Source organism: Entamoeba nuttalli (assembly GCF_000257125.1).
Source record: "Entamoeba nuttalli P19 unplaced genomic scaffold asmbl_4342, whole genome shotgun sequence".
In the NCBI taxonomy this organism is placed as follows: domain Eukaryota; phylum Evosea; order Mastigamoebida; family Endamoebidae; genus Entamoeba; species Entamoeba nuttalli.
In genome coordinates this window covers 1-3,248 of record NW_008576723.1, presented here as the reverse complement: position 1 = coordinate 3,248, position 3,248 = coordinate 1, and the positions used below count along the sequence as shown (strand labels likewise).

Below are 3,248 nucleotides of genomic sequence, written 5' to 3'. Positions count from 1 at the left end.
AAGAAAAACCTAAATGATAGGTTAAACAAAAAGAGTATTCTTTTTTAAAAAACAAGCTCAAGGATGGGATTATTCTCTTCTGAGCAAGGAAGAATGAAGAATAAATGAAAATTCTATTTAACACTTTATTACCAAATTTTTATTAAATTAATTTTATGAATAAAAAAAAAGAAAAGAACTTTAAGAATTTAAAATATAAAGAAAAATGAAGAAACAAAATCAGTTATCTAGACTCCGTACAATTCAATTAATTGAATCAGAAACTGATAATATTTCAGATAATAACACAGTTAAAGAAAAAGAGACGATAGAAAATTATGAAATAATTGATCCTTCAAAAATACAAACTTCAAATAAACAAATATTATTACCATTGATGAACAAAACTATAACTGTTCAAAATCCATTAAAAATAATGTCTAAAACTGAAACCACACCACCTATTTCAAGAACAGGAACAATTGAATTAAAAGAAAGTATTGAATCAAATGAAGAAGATTTTGAAGACATTGAAACATTTTATGATTGTTATATTAAATTAGATATTTGTTTAATATATGGAGTAATGGTTTTATGTAAAGTTTGTTAATTAATAATTTATTAACATTATTATATTAATTTATTAGAAACGTGGGAATTATTATTTAAATTATATACCAATACAATTTGTTAATAAAGAAGTTGGATTATTAAATATATTAATTAACAAAACAATGACAAATAATTTTGATAGTTATAAATATTCTATTTGTTTAACAAATCTAAGTTCATTTTACCTTTATGAAAGTTATGATTCAAATGAAATTTATAATTTTAAACCAATTTCTAAAGAAGATATTCCAGAAATTTATCCAAATTTTGAATTTCATGGAAAATATGCAAAAACTACTGCAAACCATTTAATGGAAGAATTAAAAAAGATCGATTCACTTAAAATTGTTCAAGACAATAAGAATGAGATTAACTTTATTATTTTTCATATTAATTTAGAACGTGTTCGTACTGTTTTATTAGGTACTATCTCTCCTTGGGAAAGAATGAGTAGACCTGATCTTATTAGACAACGTTCTTCATTAGTTTTAACAAAACATATAGAAGGAATGAATGCATTATCAAAGAAGACATTAAAAATGTTTATGGATCCTGATGGTAGAATATCAGAAGAAAATATGGACTCGTTAAGAAGGACTGTATATTATAGAGGATGTGAACCTGATATAAGAGAATTTGCATGGTTATTATGTATTGGATATTATAATTATCGTTCAACAACTAAAGAACGTAATGAATTTAATGAAAAAATGAAAGCGGATTATGAAAAAATTAAAAAAATATGGCAAGAAGCTCTTCCAGAACAAATTGAAAATTGGAAGTTTTATACTTCAACTAATTCACAAATAGATAAAGATGTTAGAAGAACTGATAGAAATGACTCTAAATTTGTAGATTTAGAAGGAAAGAATTGTAAAATATTAAAAAATGTTTTAATGACATATTCTTTTTTTAATATGAGAGTTGGATATGGTCAAGGGATGAATGATATATGTGCGTTATTAATGGATATTTGTCATGAAGAATCAACATTATTTTGGATGTTTAAATATGTAATGGACTTTTTACAACCATTTTATTTTTGTAAAGGTGATATTATTATGAAAGCATTAAGAAAAAATGGTTCAATATTACGTTTTGTATGTCCCCAATTAGCAGATTATATTGAGCAAGCAAACATTGATTATTTCTTTTGTTATAAGTGGAATGCATTATTATTTAAAAGGTTCTTTATAAATGAAGATTTGATAAGAATTTGGGATTCAATTTTTGCTTTTCCAGAAAGACGTTTATATTATTTTATTTCTATGTGTATTATTAAAGAATATTCTGACATTATTATTTCAAAACAATTTTCATTAGATGAATTGTTCATATTTATTCAAAGTTTAACTAATAAAATTCCTGTTGATATTATTTTTGATGCTGATGTGTTATATCAAGAATTTCTTAAAACTGCAGATCCACTTAATGTTCAGTTTGTATATGAAAAATTTAATTACAAACAAATTTAATTTAATTCTTTAATTATGTCTTTTATTCATTTTTTTTTTCATTTTAAATTAAAAATTTGTCTTTTTTAAATTGAACTTAAAAAAATGAGTTTATTACAATGTGGAAAGAACAATGGATTACATTTTTAAAGAAAAGAAAAATTGATATTATTATTACTTTTATTGTTTTTGTTCTTTCTAAATTATTTGGTCTTTTACCTCCTTTTAAAATGGAAACTCCACATAATCATCCTTCTTATCATTATTCAAAACATGAAAATACTTTCACTAGAAATATGACAATTACAATAGATTTCTTTATTCCTTTAATTTGTATTATTCTTTTATGTTTAAAGAACCATTATATATCAGGTTTATTTAATTCAGTATTGTCTTTCATTTTTAATGACTCATTAAATGGAACTATCACTCAATTATATAAAATATTCGCTGGAAGACCTCGTCCTTTTTATTTTAATGGTTGTAATCCTTCATTATATACTTGTACTAAGTCATTTCCTTCTGGTCATTCTTCATTTTCTATGGCTGGATTATTGTTTTTATCTTTATTCCTTTATTTTTATTTCAAAAAATCAAATATTCATTTAAACTCATTATCTTCTGTGTTTTTCTGCGGACTTCCATCGTTTCTTGCTATTATTATTGCAGTTACAAGAACAAGAGATCATTATCATCACTTTTCTGATATTCTTGGTGGTTCAATTCTTGGTGGATTTGTTGCTATTATCTCTTTCTTTTCTACATATCAACGTTTCTACACAGAAGAGGAGGATGAAACTGTTGACTATGAAATCATAAATAATAAAACAGTTCTTTTAGAAGAAGAATAAATAATAATTAAATTTTTCATTTTTTTATTAAATTTTATGAGAATAAAATACCCATTTATTTTACTAACCAATATTATTAAATAACCTGTTTTTATATTAGTAATTTGAATTGTTTAATTGTATTGTTTAAATTAAATTAATGATATTTAAAAATTAATTTTCATTTTTACTTTTGTATCAGAATAGTATTAATTTCTTGTTTTATGAATAATATTAATAGTTGTTCAAGTGTTTACATTTAATACTTCCTCTTGTTTTATTGTATTATTCATAAACAGATTTATAAATAAAATTTTGTTTTTATAAAACAAATTTTTTATTCTTAATGAACAACAAAAATGATAGATATAAA

General features: G+C 22.7%; 2 protein-coding genes across 2 annotated transcripts; both read left to right on the top strand.

Moving 5' to 3' along the window:
* Window positions 1–205: 205 nt before the first annotated feature.
* ENU1_100450 (TBC/Rab GTPase activating domain containing protein) lies at window positions 206–2,066 on the top strand (the record flags this gene model as incomplete). The annotated part of the gene is made up of 2 exons (XM_008859291.1): window positions 206–580; window positions 627–2,066. The coding sequence occupies 2 exons, from the start codon at window positions 206–208 to the stop codon at window positions 2,064–2,066; spliced, it is 1,815 nt and encodes a 604-aa protein (XP_008857513.1).
* A 98-nt stretch (window positions 2,067–2,164) lies between these two features.
* Window positions 2,165–2,896, top strand: ENU1_100440 (lipid phosphate phosphatase, putative; the record flags this gene model as incomplete). The annotated part of the gene is made up of 1 exon (XM_008859290.1): window positions 2,165–2,896. The coding sequence occupies one exon, from the start codon at window positions 2,165–2,167 to the stop codon at window positions 2,894–2,896; it is 732 nt and encodes a 243-aa protein (XP_008857512.1).
* Window positions 2,897–3,248: the final 352 nt, after the last annotated feature.